At 46.6% G+C, this 27,718-nt stretch overlaps 3 protein-coding genes across 5 annotated transcripts in view; 1 reads left to right on the top strand and 2 right to left on the bottom strand.

Moving 5' to 3' along the window:
* The window catches only part of SOS2 (SOS Ras/Rho guanine nucleotide exchange factor 2), a 53,853-nt gene extending 53,032 nt beyond the window's left edge, over positions 1–821 (bottom strand). For all 3 annotated transcript variants that reach the window (XR_015222195.1, XM_086612691.1, XM_086612692.1), the window contains exon 1: positions 735–821. Coding sequence is in view for 2 of the 3 variants with exons in the window: in XM_086612691.1 (XP_086468817.1) it covers positions 735–821 (87 nt within the window). In the remaining variant the exon portion in view is untranslated. The remainder of the gene's footprint in view (positions 1–734) is intronic.
* Positions 822–5,159: 4,338 nt separating this feature from the next.
* L2HGDH (L-2-hydroxyglutarate dehydrogenase) lies at positions 5,160–20,489 on the bottom strand. Its single transcript, XM_086613129.1, has 10 exons — positions 20,416–20,489; positions 20,141–20,256; positions 17,993–18,144; positions 15,328–15,459; positions 13,014–13,176; positions 12,436–12,470; positions 10,819–10,986; positions 8,551–8,708; positions 7,190–7,321; positions 5,160–6,202 (listed from the first exon to the last, which is right to left on the bottom strand). The coding sequence occupies exons 1-10, from the start codon at positions 20,487–20,489 to the stop codon at positions 6,007–6,009; spliced, it is 1,326 nt and encodes a 441-aa protein (XP_086469255.1). The 3' UTR covers positions 5,160–6,006.
* A 70-nt stretch (positions 20,490–20,559) lies between these two features.
* On the top strand, positions 20,560–24,863 carry DMAC2L (distal membrane arm assembly component 2 like). Its single transcript, XM_086613697.1, has 5 exons — positions 20,560–20,595; positions 20,796–20,902; positions 22,340–22,548; positions 23,384–23,555; positions 24,733–24,863. The coding sequence occupies exons 2-5, from the start codon at positions 20,802–20,804 to the stop codon at positions 24,845–24,847; spliced, it is 597 nt and encodes a 198-aa protein (XP_086469823.1). The 5' UTR covers positions 20,560–20,595; positions 20,796–20,801; the 3' UTR covers positions 24,848–24,863.
* The last annotated feature ends 2,855 nt before the right edge of the window (positions 24,864–27,718 follow it).

Below are 27,718 nucleotides of genomic sequence, written 5' to 3'. Positions count from 1 at the left end.
AGGACCCAAAATAAATACAAATATTTTTTTATTATTATTTTTAATTAAAAAATAAAGGAGGAGCAGAAATCATTACCCCACACTATCACTAAATCTATTCTTGGGGGGGGAGGGAAGGCAAAACACCACTCACATGAGTGCCTGCATTACTCGTATCACAGTAACGACGTACCACAGATCGCCCAGCACCAGCGATCCAGACCAGTAAGCCATGACGCCAAGAACTGATCCTCAACCTTTGCTCAGCCGCGAGCAACGGCAACACTCAAGTGACACACAGCACAACATCACTCCCACCAGCCCCAGTTTAACGCACTCCCTCCTCTACTGGGGTGTCCTTAAGGGTGACGGGTTGGGGACTGCCCAGCTGTGCAAAACGCATCGGAAGGAGCCGAATTCCTTCTCCCCCGCGACGGGCCAAGCGGTGTCCCGCAGAGTTTATCCCATCCGCGCAGCGAGCGGGTTGCTCCTTAAGAAAACACGGGCTGACTTCGCGCTGCGCCACAGCTGTTCACTCCCGCGGAAACCTGACCGGCCGTCCGGCGCCACGGTCCCCAGCGTGCCGGGAGCACCGCAACCGGGCGGCCAGCAGGAGCACGGACGGGGAAAGGGCCTGGAGGGGATGTCTGGAGGAACGCTGCGAGGGAAGGGGCGCTCCCGGGGGGCGCCCGGCGTGAGGCGCAGGTGCCGCCCGCCGCCGCCCCCCCCCCCCCCGCCGCTGGCGGCGGACTGACCTTGCGCAGGGCGGGCACGAAGAGCCCCCGCCATTTCGGGCCGTTCTCCTCGCCGAAGAACTCGTACGGCTGCGGCGGAGGCTGCATGGCGCCCGCCGGCGGCTCCTCCGCATCGGGGCCGCCCGCCTCGCCGCTCCCCGCCGGCTACGGCGCCCGGGGCATGGGAGGAAGAGGAGGAGGAGGAGGAGGAGGCGGCGCCGCCGGCGCTCGTCAGGGCCGGGCCGGGCCGCGCTGGGCTGTCGGCCGCCGCTGGCTCGCTCCTCACCCCCCCGCCCCGGCGGCCATCACATCCGGCGCGGGAGGGGCCGGGCTCCGCCGCCGCTCGCCGTGCGCTGACGGGGCGGCGGGGGCGACACCCTCGGCCCCGCTCGCTGCGGCCCGCTACCGCCGCCGCCCTCCGCGCGCATGCGCGGCCGCCACCATTCCGCCCTCCCTCCCCCTCCCGCCGCTGCCGCGGCGCCCCCGGGCGGTCACGGCGGGGCGCGCGGGGGCAGCGCCCGCACCGCGCCCCCCCCACACACACCCCGCTCCCGGTCCCGCGGGGCACAGCGGGCTCCCTCACTCCTTCGTCTGACGGGAAACAGCCTCGCCCTGCGGGAAGGCTCAGCCAGAACCGCCGTCCCGGGAGAAGGCGGCAGCGGGAGCTGCGGTGCCGGGCTCGGTGACCGGCCAGCGGCAGCCTCCCCGCCTGGGGGGGGGCGGTTTTCCTCCCTACCCCGGAGAGGAGGACGCCGGCTGCCACCGTTCCCGCCACCCTCCGAACAACCGCTCCAGCCAAACTTTCCCTCCTTTCCCCTCCGATGGCATTGTATCCAAATCTCACGCCTTATATAAGCGTTTTAAGACTCGTCTACAAAGGGAGCGGATAAATTAAATCAGGCAAAAAGCGCCTTTCTGCCAGCAATTGGGTGATCCTTCCTTACGACGGGTTTCCCGGAGGAGACAGGCGCTCGCGGAGGCAGCGACAGCTCCTTTCGCTCTGTGGTCTAAACCTTCCTGCCGCACCAGAGCTGCCTGGGAAAGTTTCCAACAAAATATTTGTTTCTCTGGGAAGGCACTTGTTCGTCAAAGCCAAACGGTGACCAAAAGGTAATCCCGGGTGCAACTTCAGGGTAACTGTGGTGAGATCCACGAGCCTGCGGTTCGGACAGCCACGCCGTCTGGTCGGGAAGCAGATGTTCCAGCTGGGGTGAGCTCCTCATCTAGTGCTTTATTCCCACCTCTGCAGCCCCAAAATCATAGAATCCTAGAATGGTTTGGGTTGGAAGAGACCTCAAAGATCATCTAGTTCCAACCCCCCTTGCCATGGGCAGGGACACCTTCCACTACACCAGGTTGCCCAAAGCCTCATCCAACCTGGCCTTGAACACTTCCAGGGATGGGGCAGCCACAACTTCTCTAGGTAACCTGTTCCAGTGCCTCACCACCCTCAGAGTGAAGAATTTCTTCCTTCTATCCAATCAAAATCACCCCTCTTTCAGTTTAAATCCATTGCCCCTTGTCCTGTCACTACACCCCCTTGTCCGAAGTCCCTCTCCAGCTTTCTTGTAGCCCTTTTAGGTACTGGAAGGCTGCTAGAAGGTCTCCCCAGAGCCTTCTCTTCTCCAGGCTGAACAGCCCCAACTCTCTCAGCCTGTCTCCATAGCCGAGGTGCTCCAGCCCTCAGATCATCTTCATGGCCTCCTCTGGACTCGTTCCAGTAGCTCCATGTCCTTCTTGTGTTGGGGACTCCAGAGCTGAACGCAGTATCCCAGGTGGGGTCTCACGAGAGCAGAGTAGAGGGGCAGAATGCCCGTGTTCTTCAGGATGTGATGTTCCTCTGTTCTCCAGACAGCCTGAACGGCTCCAAGGTGTGGCAGTGGTGACCAGACACAACGGCGTGCCATAAAGGACCTCATTTTCCCAAGAGCAAGACATGACATGTGGCACTATATCATTTCTTCACAACATTTTGAAAAAGATATCATATGCCATACTCTTCTCATTCTCAGAGTTTACGACTGACCTTACAGGACACTTTTGGGGAACAAATCGTGTTTGTCCAAAGCTGACCTAATGCATTTATTAAGAATTTCAGGAATTACCATTCCACGTGCCACCACAAGTCCAGATTAGTCTTAAGACTAGTTCTGTCCACTGCGTACATACCAGTGTGAGAAAAAGCTGTGCAGTGGGATGAGCACAGCTAAGATACAGGTACTTTAGGAAGACAAGTTTGGTCACGTGTCCTCCTCCTAAATAAGTATTTCCTTTTACATAGAGCTATATCCTGCCTAATTCGGGTAAGAATTAGCAAATACCAGCGAAACTTTTCTTTAAGTCAGGAGAAATATGTAGCTCTTACAGCAATTAAAAAAACCCCACCACACTATTTTAATCATAATAAAGTTACAGTTATTAAGCCATCCAAGTGAATTAGACTCTTTTAAAATGTATATTCCTACACTTTGTGGGCAACAAGATTTATGCATGAAACCCCCTTTTTGTAATAATCTGAAGTCATTCCTTTAAAAAAGGTTTATAACGTTATCTCTAAAAATATAAATATCCTTGTTGGCAACATGGACAGTGGGAACGAGTGCACCCTCAGCAAGTTTGCAGATGACACCAAGCCATGTGGTGTGGTGGACACGCCGGAGGGAAGGGATGCCATCCAGAGGGACCTGGACAGGCTGGAGAGGTGGGCCTGTGCAAACCTCATGGAGTTCAGCAAGGGCAAGTGCAAGGTTCTGCACGTGGGTCGGGGCAATCCCAAGCACAAGTACAGGCTGGGCAGAGAACGGATTGAGAGCAGCCCTGAGGAGAAGGACTCGGGGTGTTGGTTGACAAGAAGCTCAACATGAGCTGGCAATGTGAGCTGGCAGCCCAGAAAGCCCTCTCCTGTGAAGACAGGCTGACAGAGTTGGGGTTGTTCAGCCTGGAGAAGAGAAGGCTCTGGGGAGACCTTCCAGCAGCCTCCCAGTACCTAAAGGGGCTACAAGAAAGCTGGAGAGGGATTTTGGACAAGGGTGTGTAGTGATAAGACAAGAGGTGATGGATTTAAACTGAAAGAGGGGAGATTTCAATTAGATCTAAGGAAGAAATTTTTCACTCTGAGGGTGGTGAGGCACTGGCACAGGTTGCCCAGAGAAGTTGTGGCTGCCCCATCCCTGGAAGTGTTCAAGGCCAGGCTGGATGAGGCTTTGAGCAACCTGGTGTAGTGGAAGGTGTCCCTGCCCATGGCAGGGGGGTTGGAACTAGATGGTCTTGAAGGTCCCTTCACACCCGAACCATTCTGATTCTATGATTCACAGAATGCTACATAAAGATTCACCATTTAAAAGCTTCAGTTAAACTCTACCACAAAACCATCATCTCCTGAGAGTGCAGGCTGCACAGTGAAAAGTGCTGACTTAAGATTCACCATAGTACATGACTGCTTTACATTTCAATGTTCTTTATTCTGTTAATACATGTTAGGGCCACACCTTGTGTAGGAGGAAGCTGCTTTTGCAATCCTTTTGTAGTATTTACTGTTGATAGGCAACACTTCTGGTGAGGAGTGAAGATATGATTGTTCCATTGTGAAGATATAACTTTCATACAGCCATATGGCATTTTAGCATTTGGAACATCTAAATCTCTATCTAGTGTCCATTGTGGCTAAGAATAATGACCAAAGCTTTTATTTGAACGGCTTATTATTTGAATTTCCAGTAAAAGGAAATTTCTGGTGATGTAGGTGTCACCAGGAAAAAGAAAAGGAAAAAAAAAAAAAGACAGGTTAAGCCCTTTCTCTCTCAAAAGCAGCTCAGCTCTGTACAGTAAAAACATCAGCCAGCACACCTGACCTCCTATGCCAACACACTCCCGCATGCATGTCAGAGTAGGGAAAGTAACTTTAAAAAAAATGAGTATGGCGAATTGCCTGGTAGCAAAGTACCCACAATTATCTGTATTGCCCAACATCCTGCGAACATCTCCTTTAACAGTTTTCTGAAGTACTCTGCCCCCGGGGCCACATAATTCCCTTTTGCAGCATTTATGCAGGACACACCAAGATACTCAGCTTAGTGCCAAATTTGTTTAAAACCTCTCTATAGTTTAAAGCACCTTCTCCACACAGACTCTCTTCCAGATGCACCTTTGATAAAACTTCAAATATCAGTTAAGAATTCAGAAGAGTAACCAGCATTTTCTAAGCTCCCCTCTTGCCAGCCATGAGGGAAACGGGAAGCGCTCCTGACTCATTGTTGTTTGGGTTCCAAGGGAAGCAGTATGCAATATGACTCAATTAAGACAGGTTTCTGTAGCTTCCCTCCCTTCACGTTTGCTTTTACAAAGATCATTTCCACTGGATTGCTCAACATTCTGTACAAAGATAAGTTCCTTTTGCATTACCAGTATTCAGTAATTCAAAGGAAAAAAAAACACCACCACACAAAACCCAAAACCACTGAAGTAGTTGCTCATCATTGCTGACTTGCCAGATTTAATGAAATGAAAAATGACTGTTTCTGTATACATTTTAATTTCAGCTCTATAAAAAAATAGACAGTGATCAGATAGGCAGCATATCTGAATTGCATATCTAAATTTACTTGGATTTGGTAATCCCTTGTTGGGCTTATTTCTCTCAGAAATACTCTGTGTTCATGTAGAAGGCTATGAATACTGTTTTCAGTCTCTGATAAAGCCCTTAATTCCATATCAGCAGAACCCTTAAGCGGGGCTTATCCTTCTATCTTCATTACTTAATGTAAGCTAGGGGACTCTAGACTCCAATTTAAACGGAGTCAGAGACAAAGCACACAGAGAACCACCCCACGCTTGTGGCTTTTCAGAGGACCAACCACCTCTCCAGAGTGCGAGAAGGTGGCAACGCTTAGACCAGAGGCAAGGCAAGTCCGTGTGGGCAACCCCAGGGGCTCCTCCAGCTTCACCCAATGGCCCACTACAGTCCTGGGAGACCCTCACGCTGGGCCTGGCACCAGCCCCTCCACAGGTTGTTGCTGCTCAGGTGAACAAAGCTTGACTGCAAACGGGGCTGCTGGCTTCTTTCTCGCAGAAAGATCTTACCAGGCACCGTAACTCCTTTATTCATGAAGTTGTGGGCTGGTAAAGGCACACATGTACAATGCTGGTTTTGCACCACACAGCTGTACCAGCACGGACCTTCCAAGCAACACGTTGCCTGTTTTACCTTTGTCATTAAGGGCTGCAGGGCTCATTCAACGCAGACAAGCTGCTACGCGTACAAGATGGGTAACGCCGCACGGCACCTGGCAATCCTTCACAATTCAAATCTTCGCTTCACTTCATCTGCAATCATTTTTGCGATGGCAAGGGAGGAGGTAGCAGCAGGAGAAGGGGCGTTTCTGACATGGAGAATCCTGCTTCCAATATCTCCGCTGCCTCCATCAAATACAAAGTCATCGACTAAATTTCCGTCACTGTCCAAGGCTTGAGCTCTCACTCCAGATGGACCCCTGTGAGATAAAGGACGAGCTCACCATGAGAAAGAAGATGTTTTCCTAAGTCAGAAAATCAATTCTATTCTAACCTTGAGAAGGTGCCCAGGGAAACAGTAAGGAAGACAGACTATGGAGTTAAAGCCCAGTCAGGCTTTTGGGGGAGCACAGGGAAGTTTAACACTTGTGAGGCAGGGTGGGAGACGTCTCACAGTCATTATGGTAAAACAAGGGCAGGGGGCCAAGCAGAGGATCTTCTGTATCTTTCCTAGTGGTGAAGTTACTCTCATCACCATACACACACACCCCCCTGCCTTCTCTTTTCAAAAAGGAAACCCTTTGTTTTGAAATAGCAAGCCTTGTCAAACATGAATTTCATGCCAATGGTATACTGCCTGAGCTGGATAACTCCCTTTTACCACACTCAAGTTTTTCTTATCCTGGATTTTCTCCCTGCAAATGTTTGGACAGTTAAACTCACCTCCATGTACTTAAACGCCTCATCTTTCCTCACAAGTCTCTTCAGGTCCTTAGCATTTCTAAACTCCTTGGAATTACTTTCTCTCTCCACACAGTAAGAAGCTGAATACAATTTTACTGAGATGATTAAACTAAGTCAATATTCACTCAGTAGCAACTCGCAGTCTGGCTTCCCCTCTGAATTTCATTAGTGTTTTGCTTTCTTTGTGAACTCAGATTACGTTCAGGCTACTGAATGTGTCACTGTAGGATAAAGAGACCTTTTCCTCTTTAGTGAATATGTCACAACTGTGAATTTCACCTATGGAGAGTGTAGAAAGTCACACAAATATTTACCAAACTTGCCTATACACAAGCAAACACAATACAAAAGGCCTTCCTGTAGAAAGCACCTAAATGCTTCTACGCTTTGGTATAGCGTATTTTGGTGGAGGAAGGCAGTAAGCCAATGCTACATTTGCTACTGTTAAAAGTAAGAGACTTAGCAAGCCACTGGGTGCTAAGAACAAGAAAAGTTTCCTTCACCTGAGCACATCATTGACAGTGACCTCAGGGATGAACTTCTGAAGTTGCTTCACCTGTGCACTAAGGAAACACGCTCTGTACATTTCACTCAGCCCGTAAGACAAGTTTCTCAGCACCAGCTTCCACAACCCACTGTAGAGAGAAAAAAACAACTGCAGTAAGAACAAATCCTGCACGATAAATGCAGCTGTGTCAAACTATTGCTGGCCAAGACGGTTGCAAATGGAACTGCACGGCAAAAGTTCCCATTCCCAACATCAGTAATCCGATCATGCTTTCTCCTTGACAATTATGTTTGTCCTTCGCTGCTTCAACAAACCTTGTTTAGAGAGCTGCAGCATCGCATTTATATTATTTCTTCGAGAATTAACTCTGAACTCCAGTCCTTCCTACGGCCAGGATTTTTCTCTGGCTCGGTCAAATGGCAAGAGACTGAAAACCCACATGCACGAGAGAAGACAGACGTGCCACTTCAGACCTTTTTCCCCCCAGTCATTCTGAAAAGATTGTCACACTCATAAAGCTCTCGGCTTTCAGTCAATTAATCTTGCTATGTCTTTGCAACTCGTTTGCTTGCTTTGCTTTCCTCAAGGCTTCCAGTATAAAAATCTATAAACAGTGATCAAGGTGCTTTCAACTCTTTACTTTAATGAACTGCATTAAACTGAGCTGTTTGCCAGAAAGCTATTTTCCTCTTCCCTGGCCTGTTCTGCAGCCTCTCCTTGGGTCCTCCCCAATATTTTCACATTCTCCTTCAAGTCTAATTTCTAAAATTGAGTACTTGGTGATGGTCTGTCCAGCCCCTCATAGAGAAGCAAGATTTCTCTCAACTTCTACACGTATACTCAGTTCATTTATGTTTGCAATTTTAGCAATGATTCCTAATTCCTCTGACACGCTTTCTAAGACAGCTTCCTGGCCTGCATTCATGGCCCTTAATGTATTTCCTAGCACTTGGGACATTTTTTAAATGTATACTGACGGTCTGACAGAGTTTGACATGGCAATTCAGACCACTTGGTGTTCTCTCTTCCAAGCATCCTCTGCAGGTATTTAAATCACATTGTCTAGGTTGATTAAAACATTATACTGTATCGGGCCAAAACCAGTCCTGGAAGCGCTCCACTGCTAGCAACACGGCTCACCAGTACCTTCTCAGACCAGCTGAGAGATACGAAAATTCAAATATTAGATCTCATGAAGTCAAGTGTTTTGGAGAAGTCCACCCTTATCAGCACAACTGTCCTTAAACACACCAAAAACCTGGCAAAAGCAGGCATTTTGACAAGAACTAGCTTCCACAGAGTCACAAGCCGACATTTGAATAACTGTGTTCAGCAGACAAAAAGACAAGATCTTACCTGTATGTTACAGCGTCTAAAAAGTCTCCAGCGCTGAAGTCGAACAATTTGTAGCCCTCTCGCTTAAAGGCTAGTACTGCATTAGGGCCCAGCCAAACACTGCCATCCATTCTTGGTGTGAAATGAAATCCCAGGAAAGGGAACCGAGGATTGGGAACCTAAAGTGGGATACAACAGTTACTACAGCTGTTACAAACTGGATCAGAGACGGAGCCACGCAACTGCTCGAGTCAACAAACTCGTCCAGGAAACATTTGTAAGGAGGAAAGTACAGAGTTTACAGTTTATCATGTGAGAGAGTGAATAAAACAAACTAAAACACAGTAAAGGAGCTGTCCTCCCAATCGATGGAAATAACTATTTTTAAATGAACGAGTGAGAAAGGAAGTAAATTTGCTATTTTATTTCCAATCACTACAACAAAACTCGAGTCATACAACCATACAATTGGCTCCTGCTCTGTTTTTTCTGCTTGTTAATTGTGCAGGTATAGCACGTAACTAATTTAAAACACTGAAGAACAGAGCAGAGCCAAGTTAGACTGCATCTTAGGTAAAAGGAAAACAAACAACAGAAAAAAAAAGGACACGTGATTTCTCAGGATATAAATCAACCTACAACAAAACCAACTACACACTAATGCTATTCACCAGTAGTAATTATACTGCAATAAAATAGGTTATAAAATATTAGGAAAACCTCACCATTCCTGTATTGCTCAGAACACCACGCAGCTAGCAAGCCTGATTAATGAGAATAATAAGTATCTGCAGTTTCTCTTCTGCTTGCGAATGGCGTACAGCGTAACTGTGTGCGAAGGCTGACACAGAAATAAGCTGCCTATATGCAGATACCAGTATTAAATCAGCACACCTCTTCACGAGCTGGCCCTCCAAGATCTTTAGCTATTTAGAAAAGGTGACTACAGAGCTGACTGTGTTACAATCTGAAATAAGCAAGGATTGGGTATTTCTCAAAAAACAGTATTGTTATGACAAAAAATTGCTTCAAGATATGTTCCTCTTCTGTATTCAGTGCACTGTTTTTCCCGTTAAAAATAGGTTTTTAATACTTCCAAAGCTTAATGCAACCACTCAACAAACAACATCACATTTCTGGTAATATGTCACTAAGAGTCACGCAATTTCTAATCTTATTACCTTATTTGGCCACAACAAAAAATTGCAAAGGGTACCAGCTATCCTCACACAGCCATGAAACAAGGCTGGAAGGCACCCCCACACCCCAGCCAGTTCCTCCCTGCCATCCCAAGCCAGGATCCTGAATCATTCCCAGGTGAGGAGGTCAGACAAACATCCAATGCTCAGGGTTCCACAACTTCCCTCAGGCAACCTGCTCCAGCGTTTAGCAGGCAAATCAAAGTTCACATTCAGAAAGGCGGTATTTCAACGTACTGCATGAATTAACAAAAGTGCTGCCCTAGAAATTCTCTCTTCTCGCTTGCTATCTTCACTTTCTCTCTGGAACTGCTCTCCTTCATCACGCTATTTGTCTATATTAGATGGTAGAAAGCTTGTTCTTTTCCTCCCACGTCTATTTTTTGTCATACAAAGTAAAGCTAATTCGAAGATGAGGTTGAGAGGCAAAGATCTAAATCTGAGCTTTGAATATTAGCACACAAGATTAAACCCTACATCTATGTAACACATTATTTACTGTTGTCCCTCATTGACTTCTGAATCCTGCCTACAGATTTATTTTATAACACACCGAAAGAAGCCAGGCTTTTGTAGGCATGTGGCTATCATGCTAAATGTTTCATTCATTCCCTAATAAAAAAAAAAAACCAACAAAAACACAAACAAAAAAAAAATGGCTGGCCATAGACTAGATATAGGAAGGAATTTTTTACACTGGAGGTGGTGAAACATCAGACCAGGTTGCTCAGAGAGGTGGTAGATGCCCCATCCCTGGAAACATTCAAGGTCAGGCTGGACAGGGCTCTGAGCAACCTGATTGAGTTGAAGATGTCCCTGCTCATGGCGGGGGGGTTGGAACTAGATGATTTTTGAGGTCCCTTCCAACCCAAACCATTCTATGATTCTGATTTCCCACGTGGTACTTCTGCCTGTTCCTCAGGAATTAACAAAAACAAGCTGTCCTGTCAGAAAGCAACTGATTCTACATCCACATGTTCTGCATCACTGTCTGCAGCCTAACAGAAATAACTACACAATATTGTCCTTATTTCTGTAGTTTTAGCAGTTCTTAGAGTGCACTGTGACAGAAAAACAAGAGAGTACACACCGGATAAATATTTCCTTTAACCATATAGCACTTTTCTGGTTTTAGCAGCAAGTAATCTCCACGGAAGGGCACGATACGAGGCTCAGGGCTGCAGCCACTGATCTCAGACAGGCGGTCTGAGTAAAGCCCTGCGCAAGTCACGATGTGTCGACAGTAGATTTCCTCACCCTGTGGAAACACAACAAAACAAAACATAAAACACAAAAATTCAACGTATCTACTAAAAAACCACCCATCATCTACAAGCCGTGGAAAAAAATGAGTCAAGACTAGAAAGAAAACCAATCATATTTCGAAAAAGAGGCAGAAACATTTAATTCTTTATAATATTCTCCTTCGTTCCCTGCAGGAGAACTATCCCAAACCAGCAATTTATTGGGCAGGCAGGACTGGAAGAATCTTTACAGAAAAGGGGTGAGGAGGGGAAGAAAAAAACCAATTAAAAACCCCCACCATCAATTCTCAGGCTCCGTTCAGGTTCAGTTCCCAGAAGAGCCTCGTGCACTACACAAACACGCTTACGGCACAGGGCAGAGGCCCACCATCACATCAGCATCAGACTCTGCTCCTCCAGCAAACCATCTCCTCCTGGCACCCCCTCATCTCTCCATCCTGCAGAGCCCTCATGCCAGGTTAGCCTGCAGCTCCCTGGCCAGGATGGCGTGGCCAGAGGGTGGGTGATAGGAAGGGGAGCTACGCAACCGCAACACATTTGGTTAAATAAGGCTGTTAGCAGGTTTTACCCCACAGTAGTGCACACAGCAATGGAGAGCTGTTAAATAGTTAAACAGCTTACCATCTAAATAAATAAAGGAAATCACAAACTATTATCCATCTACCTACACAGCTCACGCTATTTGTTTTCAAATACTATGGGGTTTTTCTTCGACTAAAAATGTTTCCATAAAAATAATAAAACAATTTAAAAAAAAAAAAAATCAGTATTTGGTGAGAGAATCTAACAGATGTTGGAAGCTTCTTTTTAATGAAAGAGCAGAACTAGAACAAGAAAGCACCAGCACTAACTTAAAAAACTTACTGGGGGGGAGTGAGGTTGGTTTTCTTTGTCTTTCCCTCCCTCCTCCAAAGAAGAATCCAGATATTCTCTCCTGAAGGTGAAAAGATTACAACTACATCTCCTGTACAGCATTAACTCACTTGTACTCATTTTACTAAATTAGCTTGTGGCTTTCTGATGATAAAATGATTCTAAATGCCTCCTTATCATTTTTATAGACACCAAAGACCAAAAGCAAACATGCAAATAGGTGTTCCTCACCAAATGAGTTAGTCCTAAAGGAAGTCCTTGGAAACAACAAGCATAAGAATGGGCAAATAAAGAAGATAAGGAACATAAACAGTGAAACATAAATCAGGCAGCAGAGTTAGAGTTTCATTATTATTCCCAGTACACAGTAAAATCTGAACACGCTCACTGTTAAGAACCAATTGCAGCTGTTTCACAAAAGCAGTGTAGATGACAGTGAGCATGCAACTGAACAGCAGCTTTTTAACTTTTTTAGAGAGCTGATTAATCCACCAGGACTCAACTAAAATTCTCAAGAATAGAAGAAATAGCTCCCTATTAAGCAATTAAATCTTCGACTTAGTTCTTACCTTTGAGTTCCTAACAATGACCGGGTATTTCAGTCCTGGAAAAGAATTAGACAGGAGAAGGAGTGAACAGAATATGTAACACAAAACTGACTGAACGAGCAACTTGCCACAATTAAGGGTTCTTCCACTGGAAAATCTCCAAGCTATGGAGCAACTAGTGTCAACATAACTGATATTGTTGGACATAACTGTATTTATGAACTAACAGGAGGTTTTTTATTCTTCCGTACGTGTACCAGCACAGATCCAGCCTGCCTTCCAGGATAAAGAAAAAGCACTATCACAAGAATACACATGCAATATTCAGTTAAATCTGAACAACCTTCTTTCTCAATTTTACTATCATTTTTTTCCATCAGCTTAAAATGTTTCAGCTGAAGGGTGACCTGTCTGGAGGGGAAAAAAAAAAGAAAAAAAAGTGAGCTTGTTCAATATTCTCACTAACGTAATTTTGCCTTTTGTCTCTTCCCTGTGAGACAGAAAGGCTCAGAAATGTGATTTCAGTTAAAGCAAACGTGTTTTGAACAGGATCTTTGGCAGGACGGTAGTAAACGGAGGGCAAAAAAAACCAGCCTTACCATCTTCACTTTCTGAAGAACTTTCTTTAGCCATTTCCATGTTTGTAACTTCAAAATCAGTCAAGATCGTCCCACCGGCTTCCTGGAAGTCTTCAGCATAGGACTGGGCCACTTGTTTGTAGTTCACGATGCCAGTATATGGAGAATCAAGGGCCATCAGACCCTGCAACAGTATTAAGGTACAGAAGAACAGAGAAGGCTGCATGTGGACCTTGGTCTTCAAAACAGAGAATATTTCATCCAGAATAACGTGTATGGCTGTTGAGAAGGGAGTACCGCTGTCTCCCCATCTCTGGCTGCTCATTCCTAGTCTCTCCATGTGCCAGCTCCAGTGTTCATGTTTGCTGACAACAAACACGGTGAAAACTACTTATGGTGGATTAAGCGATAGCGTAACTGGTCTAGCATAAACAAGTCTTCTCAACGAAGCACTCAATGACAAAACAGGTTACCTAACCTTGGCTGCAGCTAATAGGTACTTAGTTTTCACCATACACTATGCAATTCTACCTTCAGGTGGTCACTTGGTCACAGTGGCTGTTGCCAATGCCCCCTGCGAGGCTAAAAGATGTCACCTCAACACTTACTGTGCTGCACGTCAGAGAGAAAAGTCTCTTCTGAATCAGACAACAGCCTACACGTGTCTTAGCAGAAAGCAAAGTTCAAGCCCAGCGTGTAACTAGAGTTTTGAACGTTTCTCATAGACATTTACTATCTTTGTACCAAAAAGACCCAGTTTCTCACATAATTTTTATCATGCTAATGGCATCACAATATTTCCCCAGTTCTGGCTATAAAATAAGGATAGTGGGACTGATTTATCTCAGAGATGCGCTGCAAGTGTAACTACACTTGTTAGTGTCAGCCACTCAGAGACCACAACAGCAGGAGCCAGTTACATGCCCAAGACAACCAGAACGGTTGGTAAGACTGTATCCTACGCAAAACCTTCCTCTCCACCTGATATCAAATTTTATAACACCATTTAGGTTCCCTTTGCTTACGAGGAAAGGCCTCAGCTCAGGAAACTAAAGAAAACGAAGTAAGACCCATCTGAATCTACTCATTGACAGAAGTAAATGCTCACCTGGATCCTGAACATGCAAAGAATGTTTTAAGAAGCAGACACAAAATGTTCACAAGAAAAAAAGATAAAAAAGATTCCTCTCCAGAAAATTTTTGTCTCTACCTGTAACTACTCATAAGCAATGAGTCATGCAGCTACACCAACAGCAAGCTGCCAGATGAGACAATATGGGGAATTTATATCCAGATTTTCCTCTCAAAGATATACTGAACAACAACAAATCCATATTTCATAAACTACTCACACTTCTGCTATGAAAATAAACACTCTGAGAAGTGCTGCATAACAACCACACGTGTAGGAAGCAACTGGATTGAAACTGGCTCCATTCAAATCCATGCTTGCAGATGGGAAGGAATTTTCACTGCTGCATTATGAAGCTTTACTGTAAGTTAAATAATTTTAGTGGGAAGGAGCAGAACCATCTCAGCATAAACTCAGATACACAACCTCTAACCTGGGCAAAGGAAAATCTGCCTATCAACCCCAAAAACACACGTGCAGGAGAAGGGGGAGAAAATTAAAGATAAAATAAAAATCACTCATTGTCATTGGTGGGAGAACTAGTTTTCTGTTCCTGAGCGTATACATCAGCAAGGACACCTCTGTGTAAAGCTGGGGAAAGGATGAAGTTTGAACAATTTGTAGGCTCTGTCCATTTGCCTGTAAAATCAGTCCTGCACAGGGACTAAGGGACTATAGAGTCTCCTACTTGGACTTAAATAATTCTCATTTCTTTTGTAGGCTGCAAGTGAAATGGATTACCCGCCCTCTGATTTGTGAACACTGGCCCTTACGAAACAGCCACCACATCATTTGCAATTAGTGCAGCAGCAGCAGCTCTTTGTGACTTCAGCACCCAGAGAGCTGATGAACTATGGACTGACAAACAGGAGAATGAGAACAGGTGAGCAGGAGAAACGTGAGGTGAAAGTCAGTGTCACCAAGAAAGATTCTACAGGATCACCTTATGTTGTGTTAGACCTGATGTGATATGTGCATAATGGCAAATGCATATCAAGGACTGAGCTAAGCTAAAAAGTTCCAGAAATACATGGATACATTTGGTTTTGTTGAAAATTCTATTTCTTCTGGTTTTCAGGCTCTTTTGAACTTGTCACCCATGCAAATTATCTCAAGGCTAGAAATATATTTATGTTATATTAAAAAAATAACATCTGAGAAACTGAAGTCTTGTAAGCCAAAAAAATAAGCAAAATCCCTTACCCTGCAGAAGGGTTCCTTTGCTTGTATTTCTTTTGCTCCAATCAGTTTCAGACCTGGGACGTTGTTCTGCAGCCCTCTTTCATACAGAGCTTTCAGTCTTGGAATTTCATCTTGTTCAACGGCTACAATCAGCTTCAGAAAAAAAGATACCAAGGCACACCAGTGAGCAAAATACACAGAGCCAGGTCAGGTTTGGCATCAAGCCCAAGCTAACAAGCAAGCAACAGTGAATGAGTGAACAGTGAATTATAATTCAAGGAGGGGAAAATATGATTTGTGCCATTAGTTGCACAAGATTCTATAAATACCTATCACTCCTGAGAGAGCACTAATGTATTAAGAAGAGTAAAAACAAATGTTAAACTGTAGTTTAAGTTACTATTAATGGATAGTATTTGCTAAAAGTACCATGAAACTACAAATTGGAACGCAAAAGAAAATGATTTTTAAAAAGCCACTGGGATTCTTCCAGAAATAAAACTGAACTTAACCCAAGATGTACAAATCTCAAACAGTCTCGATAAGAGAAAAGACATGTTCTGACATGGTGTCTAAACTGAATTGTACCAGCTTCACTTCAGTTAACCATGCAGTTAGCTTACAACTATCTCAAGAGATTTATCCAGGCTATGAATTATCTGTGCCAGGTTTGCACAGACCATACGACTTCCAGGCCTCGCTCAGGTCTGGCAGCACAGACATCTCCACATTGAGAAGGCACTAAGTTCTCCAAGCCTGGGGCTGCTTTATGTAAAACCAGCTGTAAAGCCTCACCACCATCTTCCCTGGAATAAACACGGCTGGGGAAGGAGATGTGGAATTACATAAGCTCAGTGTCAGCAAAGGACCAACAATGCTGCTGGGTCAGTGCTAGCTCTGCCCAAGCTCAAACTGTCTCCTACAGAGCAGGTCTGCTGTCTTGGGGCTTTGAGTTGAGAGGTGTAGTGCTGCACGAAGCCACAGTGCCATCTTGTGACCAGCGCTGCGGAGAGAGCCCTGCATGAACACAGCACCGAGCAGAGCCTGGCCACGACAACTGCCACCCGCACCAGTGCAGGGCCCATCACACTGCCACGTCCAGGGAACACTGCTCTGCACCCCAGAGCTGGGAGAGACCTGCACCCGGCTCCCAGTGGGTGCTGAGCCAGGGGGCCCTGAAGTAGCACTTGTCACATCAGATAAGAGTCTGCATCGTGCTTTCAAGAGAAAGGCTTGTGCTGTCCAAAATGTTTATGAGCAACCTGGAAAGGGGCAACCAGGGTGATGAGAAAGTCAGGTGATGGTCTAAAGCGACTCGAGGTGGTTCAGACAAGAGCTGACTGTAAAGAACTGCAGAAGGACCTTCCAAGGTGAAGGAGCGACTAACGAAACGGCAGATGAAATTTGATGCAGATAAATGCAAAATGATGATCACAGAAAAAGCAGTCTTAGCCTCTCATATGAAATGATGGAATCCAAGTTCATTGTTATCACTCAGGATCAAGATCTCGGGGTTTGGATAGACTGTCCTATGGAAATATCAACTCAATGCCTAGTGACAGCCAAAAGGCCCTAAATTGAATGTTAGGATGAACGAGGAAAAGGACACAGGATAATATAGAGAACTCTACTATTTCACTGCAAAAATCCCGAGTCTGACCACACCATGAATGCTGTGCACAGTTGTGGTCCTCATCTTCTACCAAGGACTCATTAAACCAGAAACGGTTCAGAGAACAAAGACAGGGTGGAGTCATGAAAAAGCTTCTCCAAGAGGAATGACTGAGCAGACTAAGACTCACCAGCTGGAAGGGACGACTTTGGGGGAGAAGGAGACATAAAATGATGTGCAACTTAGAGAGCGTGAGCACAGATCAACTGTTTGCCACCTCTTCTAACGGAAGGGGTAGGGGCCATCAGATGAAGCTTGTAGGAGCCAGTTTCAAAATGATGTAATTCTTCATTTAGTGGGTTGTTGATCTCTGGAACTGCTCATCAAAGCATGCTCTGATGCGAAAGCTTTTAATTGAAAAACACTTGGTAGAGAAATCCATTGAGAGTCACCACAGACAAAACAGATCAGGCTCAGCAAATAACCCGAGCTGAAAACAGTTGGAAGCTGGGAGAATTAATAATTTGCTAGTCCTGTTCTCATTCCTTCCTGGATCTCTGTTTACAGACACTTCCAGAAACACGACATAGGGTTGGGCAGACCCCAGGCTGAATCCGTACAGCCACTCTTCTGTCCCCAGCATTTCAGGTTTTGTTAGGTGGTTGTAACATGGCATAAATGCATACAGCTGGGTCACATTTGAAGCTGTTTTCAAATCATTGTGGCTTTTCAGAGCCTGATATCCCAAGAAGGATGGCATGCACATACTGAGAGCCTTTGTATTTCTTGGAGCTACACAGGTGCCCGTCCATGGGGCTTGGCTTCCACCATTACCTGGGACATTTCAGCTCAGCCCACAGATAAGGAGAATTATTATTTAGGCCCAGAAAAGAAACTGGTCTGAGTTGCTGGAAAGAAGAAACCAAAAAGGCACATTCATCCTGAAGGTAGTAAGTGTTGCAGAAACTCATCTCTTAGGAGAAGGAGGAAAACCAGCCGTATGTTACACGCTATAACAAAGATTATAGTCTCAGTTTCCAAAGGTGAAGTAAGAACACACGACAGCTCCTATACCTTCCCACACTGTTTATACGGTATTCCCTTCTGGTCACAGTACTCGTAGCAGAGGGCTGCACCCTGCACACACAGCTTAGCTTTCAGAGATCCAGGTTTGTAGTAAATCCCACTGTGAATCACACCGCTGTTACGTCCACTCTGGTGATGAGCTAAACAGAAGGAAAAACACGTTATTAAAATACATGTTCCCACAATTGGCCCATACCTTAATTACTTCAGCTGTCAGAAGAGCAAACAATTTGAGGTCCTGCCCTAAATAAGCATTACAACAAAAGATGCTCAAATAATGCAACTGCACAGCAAACACAATTCCTCCCTTGGTCTCAAAAGGCCAGAAAAACACTGACACAGCAAGACCTAGTTCATAATAAACCATCACAGCTTGCAACATGTCGAATGAACAGGAAGGAAAACAAAAAACACACAAGTTTTTCCTCCAAGAGCTACAATTGCGGGCCACTCTATCAAAATTTTCTATGCATTAAAATTAGTTTTAAGAAAGTCAATGTTTAAAGTGAAATGCATCCTAAAAAGCCTCATCTAACACAACGTCTGTTTCTTTGGACATGCTGGCAGGCCTGGTAGGTTTTTCAAGCATTTGTGAACTGGATTAGGTCGCCATTTCCTCTTTGTAACTAAGTAAAATAGGAGCGAAAAACACCACAAACATTTTTACTGAAGTCATTTGGGCACGTTCTGCTGCTTAAAATACTGTTGCCCAAAGGTCATTCCTGCTTTGAACTCACAAAACTGTTAATCACTTCATGTGTGCCCTGTCTTGGAGATAAAAAGGCCACTCCGTATCACACATGTAACAACTCAAGAGTGACGTATAGCCTGGCTGACGGAGCTATCTAAAGCAAGTGCTTGGGCTCACAGGTCTTAAAATTTTGAGTTGGCTGTTGATGTGATCCTTTGGGGTTGCTCCTACCTACCCTGAGTAATGGCACCTGCATAAGCACGTGGTGTGAAAAGACTGCTTATGATGAACCTGAACTTGAGTGAGCAAGAAAAGCTTTCAAACAATGAAGCAACAGGGCTCATTCTTTGTTATTTCAAAGCCAGGACAGGCGCCCAGGGGCAGAGTGCCTCAAGATTTCCTGTGTCCCGTGTAAGCAGGCAACACTGGGAATTGTGCCATTTTACTCTGGCTAACGCTGAGTCAGTAACAAGGACAACTTCCCAGTTATCCCTATGTTGGTTCTTTGTCTTTGACCTCCCATGCAAATGACAGCACCTTGCACAACACAGACAAGGATATCTCGAGACACAGGGCAAAGGACTGTGGTTTGCAGTTCTGGCAATTAACAGACAGGCGTAGACTTTGCCCAAATGAACAGCCCCGACATTTTCCCCATCCGTGGAAGTGTTCAAGGCCAGGCTGGATGGGGCTTTGAGCAACCTGGTGTAGTGGAGGGTGTTCCTGCCCATGGCAGGGGGGTTGGAACTGAATGATCTTTGAGGTCCCTTCCAACCCTCATTCTATGAGGGTTCTCTCATTCAAACCCAAATTCGATGATTTTCAAGCAGCTGCACTTCCCAACCCTCCCTCTCTACCCACCAACCACCGTTTGCTCCTCTCCTCATGCCCCACCACAAAGCCGTCCTGGCACCATTCCTCAGCTCATCCTCTCTGTCTCCCGCTCCTAAACTGGACCTGCCCTTGTCCCTTTGCCACTTGCACCGCTCCTCACTTGAGTCCTTCACCCTCCTTGTCTTTTTCCCTGAAATCCCTGCTGCTGCTGGAGCCCAGGCCAGTAACACCTGCCACTTTCCCGTCTTTTTTAACATAAAGTCCTAACTGAAGTCCCGGCAGCGAGGCGCAGCCCGATGACACTGCTTCTCCACGGAAGGACGGATCCTTGGGAGACGGGAGGAAGAAATCCCCAGTCGGGGCAGAGCCAGCGGTGCCTGGAAGCGAAGATGCTCTTCCCAGGGGGGTGGAGGGGAATCCCCCACCCGCTTCAGCGACAAGAGGAGATGCTCTCCCACTGCGGCTCGCCCACCCGAAAGCAGAGCTCCCCTTTAGACCCATGTTCAGGAAACACCGAGCTTCTGGCGAGCGTGCGCTCCAGGAAAGATTCCTCCCAGCCGGACACCCGCAGCCCCGCACACGGGGGTGAGGAAGACTCCCCCGCACCGTACCTGCCTCCCGCTCCTTCTCCAGCACGGCGAAGGCGAGCGGCGGGTGCCGCCGGACGAGCTCCCTGGCGGCGGCCAGCCCCACGATGCCCGCGCCCACCACCGCCACGTCGAAAGTGCTGCACGGAGACAGACGCGGCCCGTCAGCTCACCCCGACAGCGCTGCCGCCGCCCGCCCCGGCCCTGAGGGAGCGGCGACAGCCCCCCCAGCCGCCCTCCCGCCCCGAGGGAAGCGCTGAGGGGGCTCGGGCAGGGCCGCTCCCGCCCCGCGGCCTCACCTTCGCTGGCGGCGCGGGCCCCGCCACAGCGCCGCGGCCCCGCTAGCCGCCCGCCGCCGCAGCGCCGCCGCCATCTTGGGGGCGGTGATACACGGGGCGCTGGGCTCCTCCTCCGCGCCGGCGGTGAGGGGCGGCCCGGGAAGGCCGGGGCGGGCGCGGTGGGGTCGGTGCGCCCTTACGGTACGCTTAGGGGCAGCCCGGCGGGAGGGGATCCCGGGAGGGCGGCGGTGGGGCCCCCCCCGTCCGGGCGCTGCGCCCTCTGACAGACCCGGTTAGGCCTCCGGGGCAGCTGGGCGCGGGCCGCCTGTCCTGCCGCTTCGGCAGCCGGGACTGACGCTCCCGATCACATCTCCCTTTCCCCCTCTCTCCTTTTCCTCGAGAACGCGATGCTGCTGGGAAGACTGGTGCAGCCGGCGTGCAGCCTGCGCCAGCTGCCGCCGGGCGCCCGCAGACGCTTCTGGGGATGGCTGAACGCCGTGTTCAACAAGTAAGAGCGGGTCGGTGTGGAGAACCCGATAACGGGTCCCGCGGGTCCGCTGTGTGAGGCGGGGAGCATCCAGTCCCGGGGCTGGAGAGAACGTTTTCCATTATCAGTGCTTTTCTTTTCCCTAAGTGGCATGTGGATGCTCGGCAGGGGTTGTTCCGTACCTTTTTCCAGCTGCAAAGCCATGGCCTTCCAGAGGAAGGGGTGTGCTCTGCTCCCCTCCTGGTGCTGGCTGAGCCAAGCTGGCCATGTGGATTCACCCCCTAAATGCTGCTCTTCCTTTGACCCCAACTGCGTTTAAGCCAGTGCCCACTTTACTTAGAATCATAGAATCCCGGAATGGTTTGGGTTGGAAGGGACCTCAAAGATCATCCAGTTCCAACCCCCCTGCCATGGGCAGGGACACCCTCCACTACACCAGGTTGCCCAAAGCCTCATCCAACCTGGCCTTGAACACTTCCAGGGATGGGGCAGCCACAGCTTCTCTGGGCAACCTGGTCCAGTGCCTCATCACCCTCAGAGTGAAGAATTTCTTCCTTAGATCTAATCTAAATCTCCCCTCTTTCAGTTTAAATCCATTGCCCCTTGTATTATCACCACTTGCCCTTGTAAAAAGTCCCTCTCCAGCTTTCCTGTAGCCCCCTTTAAGTACTGGAAGGACTTAGAAAAGCATCTAACCCACTCATTGTTTACAGTGTGATTCAGCCACACAAGGGCTTCACGTTTACTTTTAGAAGGAGTTTCTCTGTGAAACTTTTTCTCTGCCCGTAACTTGTGCCAGTAGCTAATAGTTTTGCCTTATGTCTTCTAGCTCTGTGGAAAGGGTTGCATGGTGCAGCTGATGGCTGTAATGGAGCAAGAAGCTCAACCAGACAGGATTCTCTTCCAGGTGTCTGCTTCTGTCTCACCAGATTAAGAAAGATACCCTTTCCTGAATGGACCCAAGGATTTTAATTAATTCCTGAAGTTTGTCTTTTTGAAATACTGTAATTCTTGAGAAGGCTTTAGGAATGACAACGTACACGTGTCAGGCAATGCTCAGTTTTTATATAATCAAAATATGTTTGGGAGACAAATTTGCAATTGTTGTAAAGCCTTATTCTGGGTAGAGAAAGGCTTTTTTCCTTCTCCTTACAGACATGGAAGGAAACAATCAATTAGAAAGATTAACACATGCCAAGTCAAGTTGCATTTGCATTCTTTCTTTTTTTACCAAAAGTAACTGCCACTTAAGTTTTAAAAAACCTTATGCCAGACTGATTAAGAACCAGCACAATCCACATAATTATATATAAACCACTTCCAGTAAATCATATTCTTACTTTTCTGACATCTTATCATGCACATACCCAAATATTTGTAGTGCAGGATTATTATGGTGAAGACAGTAAATCTGATAATCACATGATAGAAACCGTGTGGGTGCTCCTGTCTTGGCAGGGTGGACTACGAACGTATAGAAGCCGTTGGCCCTGACAGGGCAGCTTCAGAGTGGCTGTTGCGGTGCGGTGCGTTGGTGCGCTATCAGGGCTACCAGAAGTGGCAGCAGGACTACAACGGCCTCCCAACGGGGCCCCTGGGGAAATACAAGATAGAAGCAATTAATGCCACCGAGTCTTGCATCATGTACAGAGGATTTGACTATTTGGGTAATGTAGACACAGCTGCGCCGAGATTACACTGAATGGTCTTAGTTCTTGCAGTTGCATCAAAATATGAATAACTCTGTCATTTTCTCATAGTAAGATGTAGAGAAAGCTTTTGATTTTTTTTTTTTTCCTTAAAATGGCTCTACAAATATTCAGCAGTTCCTAAGATTTTGCTGGGGCTGGAAGGAGAAAGAGATTGGGAACTTCATCAGCCCTTACCTGCAGTGACAGTAGTACTAAGGAAGTGCAACAAAGATTCACTATTTCATTGAGTTCATAGTTAAATAGTTGGTAGGAAAAAACACTACTTTAAATATTCTTTTTCTTCTAAACCAAGGGATGTTTTTGGTGTCTGTGAAGTCATGATACTGCTTGTTCTCCAGGCATTTATGATGTCTTCAAAGACAAAAAAAGCCAACCCAGCAAGCTCTCAGTTTCTTACAAAATATAAGAGTTTGTTTCAGGTCTCCTTTAAATAACAAAAGCCAAGATGGGGAACAGACCATTTTATTTTTTTTATCGGCAGGAGACCTTGAATTTCCTGCATTATTACGTTCCTAATTCAGAGTCATTGTTTGTCTTTCAAACTTGTAGAGCTTTTTTTGTTACTTTCCCATGTCAAAGCTCTTAGAATCTTACCAAAAGGATACAAACCCCGAGGTTTCCATCTATTTGAAGTCCCATGAAGGGACTTTGGAACTTCAGTGGGCGTTACGGCCTCGCTGTGTTGCTGTGTGGGTTTGGAGGCAGTTCCTAAATTGGCGAGTGAGAACTTGACAAGCGGTACGGGTGGTTCCTGGTATTCTGGAGCAAATCCTCGTTTTTGTCTTTCCAGATGGCCTTGAACATGTTACAGAAATCAAGCTGCAGAAGTGTATGTACATACAGGATGAGTGTCTGCAGAGGCTCAGTGAGACGAAGAATCTCCAGAAGAGTCTTCTCCAGCTGAAGATAATTTCCTGCGGGAATGTCACAGACAAAGGCATCATTGCACTTCACAAGCTGACGTACGTGAGCCGCTGAGCTCTTCTTGCTCCCTAGGTGTTACTGCCTCGCGGTTTTGGGATTATGTTGACTGGACAGGCTAAAGTCTGAATGTTTGGGGGCTGTTTCAGATGTGTGTGGGGCTGTGGGGTGGCTGGGCCCAGGGACCGACCTGAGTGACAGCTGCTGCAGGAAACGTTTCTTCAGGCGTGGTTGAAGACAGTGTTGTGGATAGCTCAGAAAAGATGTGTGGGTTAACACAGGCCTATTAATCAGCCTTTTAAGGCTGGTGTGCAGCAGCTGAGAAAGCTGGAATCATCCGCTGCAGTATGTGAATCCACAGCTGTGCTCCTGCCTTCGGAGCTGAGCGCAGCATCTCCCATTTACACTTGAAGTAACCCATGCTGAGTCCATTCCTGCACAAGTTCGAGCAGGACGTGTGCTCTCTGATGGCGCACAACCATTCCAAGACAGTGTCCTTCCAGGCTGGCACACGAGGTGGGTTTTGCTTGAGAATAAGTAACTAATGATCACCTTGGTTTCTACTCTTGACCCGCTGCTGCAGTTTCTCCTCAGGGCAGGCTTTGATGGTGTCCTGTAACTTTTCCTGTCCTTCTACACCTCATGCCACGTCCTATCTCTCAGTTATCTCGTGCTCACTGTGGCCTGAAAGGTCTTAGGGCAGAGGTGGGTTTTCCAGCTCTCAGGCCTAGGGAGCAGTAGGGATTGGATGCCGTGAGTCTCTGTAGCTCTGACGCACATCCGTAGGTGCCTTGTGTAACTGTGGCCTTAAAGTAACTCGGAACTGCTTAGTGTTACACGGAGTTTGTAGACACCTACAAATGGGTGATGTGGTGACTTGGATTTCATCCTACAGGAAGTTGTTATTAAGGACTTTCTATATTACTTTAATTTACGTTAAAATAACTTTTACTAAATTGCTGTTGAAATTATTAAATGCTATTTAATATAAAGGAAGCTTCATGATGTGGGGGGTCCAGGATCTCCTTCTAAGCTACATAGAAGGACTGAACTTATGGTGAGCTAAAAACTTTAAGCATCCACTTCAGAAAACAACTTCCATTAGAACCGGTAACTTTTTTAAATACTCAAAATAACTATGGAAGAATAATCCTTTGCCTAATTTCTGTGTTAACAGTTAAATAATAATCGCTGACTTTTCTTTTTAAATATTTATAGGAACCTTGAGTATTTGTATCTGAGTGACCTCCCTGGAATAAGACAGAAAGAAACTACTGTTCATGTCCTTCAGCAGGCACTGCCGAACCTGGAGCTGGAGCTGGATTTGGAATAAACACAGTTGCACATAATGGAGATGTATTGGATTTCACACTATTTATCATATATTGCATAAATTAAATTGTAGACACTGCTGTGTTTCTAGGTATGGAAATAAGCCCGGATCTTCCAGTCCAGCTTTAAAAGCTGTAAGCAATCTTTTATGCAATTAAGTTTTGTTAAACTTGCACAACGTGGTGAATCCCCAACAGAAAGGCAGGCTTCTGTGCGTAGCCCTTTTTCTCCTGTTTTTACAGGAAGCTGCTAATACATCGATTAGAAGTTTTCAGATATTTTATTGCCCAGAAATTCTTGCACAAAATGAGAGTGGGAAGGACGTCAGTGCTGTGAAACAGCAGCGCTGCACGCTTTTACTGCGTTGTTCATAGAATGCTAAAATGGTTTGGGTTGGAAGGGACTTCAAAGATCATCCAGTTCCAACCCTCCCTGCCATGGGCAGGGACACCCTCCACTACACCACGTTGCCCAAAGCCTCATCCAGCCTGGCCTGTAACACTGCCAGGGATGGGGCATCTACAACTTCTCTGGGCAACCTGTTCCAGTGCCTCACCACCCTCTGAGTGAAAAATTTCTTTCTTCTAGCTAATCTAAATCTCCCCTCTTTCAGTTTAAATCCATCACCTCTTGTCCTGTCACTACACGCCCTTGGAAAAAGTCCCTCTCCAGCTTTCCTGTAGCCCCTTTAAGTACTGGGAGGCTGCTATAAGATCACCCCGGAGCCTTCTCTTCTCCAGGCTGAACAGCCCCAACTCTCTCAGCCTGTCTTCATCATCGTTGATGCTGTGGGAACGAGCGCCGCTTACTCCGAGAATCTCGCCCAGTCCATGGGCGACAATTTAATAGAACAGCTGACGGGCCTGTTTTCTCTTCCTCACGCTTTGGCTCACGTAGCCTTGGGATGTTTTACATGGAGTGCTCTACAGCCGGGCAGTGCAACCTTCTCTTAAACACTGAGCTGATGAGCTGAGCACTGCTGTGTTCGTGGAGAAGCAGGGTCTTGCAGGGCAACGTGCCGCTGCACACCTTTTTGCTGCGTGCTGACACAGACTGAATTAGTTCTGTGTACCTCTTCAGCTGCATCCCTATCACTCCTGCTAAATAAGGGAATGAGTCATCCTCAGGAGGAACATCGCATTTTTAGTCAAATTCCTGGCTTTGGTGGTCAGAGAGAGAAAGGCAGCGACTCCAAGAAAGCAGATTTCATGGTGATGTCTCAGACATGGCTACCTCTGCATAACAGAGTCTCTTGGCTTATCCCTGATTGTCAGCTTGTGCTCTGAAGGAAATGATGCTGAGCACGGGAAAGGATAACCTTTTGCACTAGCTGCATGGTGGGGCTGGTTGTTCTTGGTATCTCCTAGTGCAGAGAGGGCAGGAACTGTGTCCAGAAATGAAATTCCCTCCAGCCTGTGCTGCCCCGGGCTGTGTGTGTCCTCCTTACAGACAGCGCGTGGCTGCTGCGGTACCTCGCACACACACGGGGTTCGATGGCCGAATATCCATGCAGAAAACACTGGAACACCAAAGCTTGCTGACTGTAACTGTGCACACAAGGTAGAAGATCAAAATATCTTAAATTATAACATGAAATAAAAGGTAGACAGGCACACTCTGTGCGGATACAGCATCTGTCCCGCCAACATTGCTTTTACTGTTGTTGAATACGGAACAGTACTGGGAAAATAAAACATTTTTGCTCTAGTTTTACGGCAGAAAGAGGACGTTCCTTGCCCAGTAGTAAAACTTCGTACAATAAAACACATCAGTAAATTGGAAAAACAAGCTACATTTCTTTTATTCCAAATCAACACAATATTACATCCTGAGATTACACAAACCCCCAGAATCATTCTAATACATACGCTTCGGTAGAATTCCTGCCTGCGTCTGGCCGATTTTATGAATTATATTAACGAATTATTTTTGATAAAAACAATTTCTGTAACATCACAGGTGAGTGACTTCACTATTGACAGAACCAGCAAATAAAAACAACCTCATAAGGCAAGGAAGAAACCAGCAGGAGAAACGCAGAAAAGACTAAAGAAACAACAGGTTTTATTACGTAGAAGTTCTCCTCCTGGTACCGGTGCCTGCAGAGCCTTCCGTGAAGTCACTGCCAGTACTTTTTGAGATCTAGAATGCAGGACACAAGACAGACACATCTTTACAGTGGTGCTATTCCAGCAGGTTTCTAACTAACTGGAGCCGTTGGGTAGCCCACCATCGAGCTCAGCTCCACAAACACATCCATCTGGCCTCTGCTCGCCCAGGCAACGCGCTCACAGTTCCTCGCAGGATCGGCGGCCGAGCGCTGGTCTGAAGCAGTATTCCTGTTCTGACACGGCGGGACGCGGGTTTAGTTGGCACGGGTGCAGTTCTTCTGCTGAGTCTGCGATACGGGCGACAGCCAGGCCAGAGTTTTTCAGTTCACACTGCAAACACGGGGTTGCAGTAATCCTGAACCAATGTACAGCCACAAATAAAGCAAAACAAGCGCCTTTCCCTTGGGACACAGAACACTAACACAACCTCGGAGCTCTCTCCGTGTATCCCCTTCCTTCCATTACTGACCCAGTGCACATTGCTTTACAGATCACTTTTGTCCATGTCATAACATGCCCCATCCCTGGAAGTGTTCAAGGCCAGGTTGGATGAGGCTTCAAGCAACCTGGTGTAGTGGAGGGTGTCCCTGCCCATGGCAGGGGGGTTGGAACTGGATGATCTTTGAGGTCCCTTCCAACCCAAACCATTCTAGGATTCTATGATTCCATGATGTATTAATTTAGTTTTCCATCACGTATCCTTCTTTTATAAATTCTGAACGACTTGAATGTTGAACAACAACTAGATTTTAATCTGCCAT

This window comes from Tauraco erythrolophus, chromosome 6 (assembly GCF_009769465.1).
Source record: "Tauraco erythrolophus isolate bTauEry1 chromosome 6, bTauEry1.pri, whole genome shotgun sequence".
Lineage (NCBI taxonomy): Eukaryota > Metazoa > Chordata > Aves > Musophagiformes > Musophagidae > Tauraco > Tauraco erythrolophus.
Note: the sequence above shows the minus strand (reverse complement) of the source record. Positions and strands in the feature narration are given on the sequence as shown.